Source organism: Centruroides sculpturatus, unplaced genomic scaffold (assembly GCF_000671375.1).
Source record: "Centruroides sculpturatus isolate CEXI.00-Female unplaced genomic scaffold, Cexi_2.0 scaffold7136, whole genome shotgun sequence".
In the NCBI taxonomy this organism is placed as follows: Eukaryota; Metazoa; Arthropoda; class Arachnida; order Scorpiones; family Buthidae; genus Centruroides; species Centruroides sculpturatus.
Genome location: NW_019391233.1, coordinates 1 through 1,729, shown reverse-complemented (window position 1 = coordinate 1,729; position 1,729 = coordinate 1). Strand labels below are relative to the sequence as shown.

General features: G+C 29.3%; 1 protein-coding gene across 1 annotated transcript; it reads right to left on the bottom strand.

Annotated features, from left to right (window-relative positions):
* Nucleotides 1-171: 171 nt before the first annotated feature.
* On the bottom strand, nucleotides 172-965 carry LOC111617570 (coatomer subunit beta'-like; the record flags this gene model as incomplete). Its single annotated transcript, XM_023358852.1, has 4 exons — nucleotides 172-391; nucleotides 490-620; nucleotides 694-837; nucleotides 951-965. Coding segments are annotated over 4 exons (510 nt in total), but the record flags the coding sequence as incomplete, so codon positions are not given.
* Between the last annotated feature and the right edge of the window lie 764 nt (nucleotides 966-1,729).

The following is a 1,729-nucleotide window of genomic DNA, read 5'->3' as shown; positions in this document are numbered from 1 at the left end:
TTTTTGGAAACCTGTGTACATTTACCTTTATTAGCAAAAACTGAACAAAAATATATTTTTTTCCAAATTACTGATAAATTATGAAATGTCTTAAAAAGTTTTTCCAACTTTAATATATAAATATTTCTATACAAAAAAAAATTAATAAAACTACAAATAAATAAATATAAATTATGTACTTACTTGTTTCTCTAAAAAGTGTGCAACTCTTGTACGTTGTTCTTTCGGAATTGTTGGTAAAACTTTGTCTGCTGTTTCAAAATCTGCTCTCATTACAGCTGTTTGATATTCTAAGACTGACAACAGTAGGGAATAGGAAACAACATTTAATTCTTTATCACCAAGATAAAGTCTATTATCTTTTGGAATATATCCCAATAAATACATAGTCCTATTAATACAAAAAGTTATATGAAAAGTTATGTTATTATTATATATTATTTTCACTTAGAAATTCTTCATTATATAAATACATATGAATTTTGTTACCTATCAAGATGAGCAACCGTGACAATTTCACCTCCTACATAATAATTTAATCTGTTTACACTATTTGTATAAATGAAACAGTCTCCAATCCAGAATCCTGTTTTCACACATTCTTGAACTTCACCTAGTACCTGAAAATCAACATTAATTGAAATTTCTCAAATATAGAAATTTTCTAAATTTCTTCATAAAATAGTTTCTTACATCAAATGATTCTTCAATACCATCTTCTGTCATTCCTTCTTTAGTTTCTTGAGCTTTGGTTACAGCTTCAGGATTATATTTTAGAATATAAAAACATTCATCTGTTGCAATACATAACAATTCTCCACTTTCAGACCAGAATACCTAATGAAATATTTAATATGTTATTTCATAATAAGATTTTATTAACTACTTTAAAATATTTATATAATTTAAGATTTAAAAATTTAATCTTAAATTTTATACTAAAAACTTACATGCTTTGGTTGTATATTATATATGAATCAATGAAATACTGAGTTAATTTGAATCAGTGTAAATTTTGAGCATTTTTTAGGCATCAAGCAGACTGTGTTATGTTGAATCAGCGTTAAACAAGGCAGCATTAAGCAGGGTTTTATTGTAATATATAGTTTTTGTATTTTACTTTTATTTCATCCTTTATGATTCTGAAATTTTATAACTGAACAAGTAACTGTTATAAGTTTGCTTATGTTTGTGTTTAAATTTTGAATTGCCCTTGTATTCAAATGTGGTCATTCTTTTCATTTGAATACATTGTAAGCAACTAAAGCAGATCCATCAAACTGGATTGAAAACAATCTTGGCTATTAAATTGTGTTAGTGTTTAATAAGGTGTGTGTTTCCTCTCCAAATCTAGCTGCAATTTGACAGGTTGATCCAATCTTCATCTAGTATAGTTATAAACTTCTACTTCCTACTAGCAAGGTACTCTTCATACATACATCAGAAATCTGTCTTTCAATTCTGGCAATGCTGAGATGTCAAATTGTGTTCTTGTGTTTCATGAAACATCCAGAGCTGGAGCTTTTGTCTGATGCTTGCAGCTGATTGCATAACTCCTGTTCTAATCAAATGGTAATAGATCTAGACTGTAGGTTAGATAAGTGGTCCCCAACCTTCGGGCCGCGGACCGGTACCGGTCCGTGGATCAAATGGTACCGGGCCGCCCAAGGAACATTAAATTACTGGTATTTCCATCAACACCATGTTGACCAAGTTTACACCACCATTT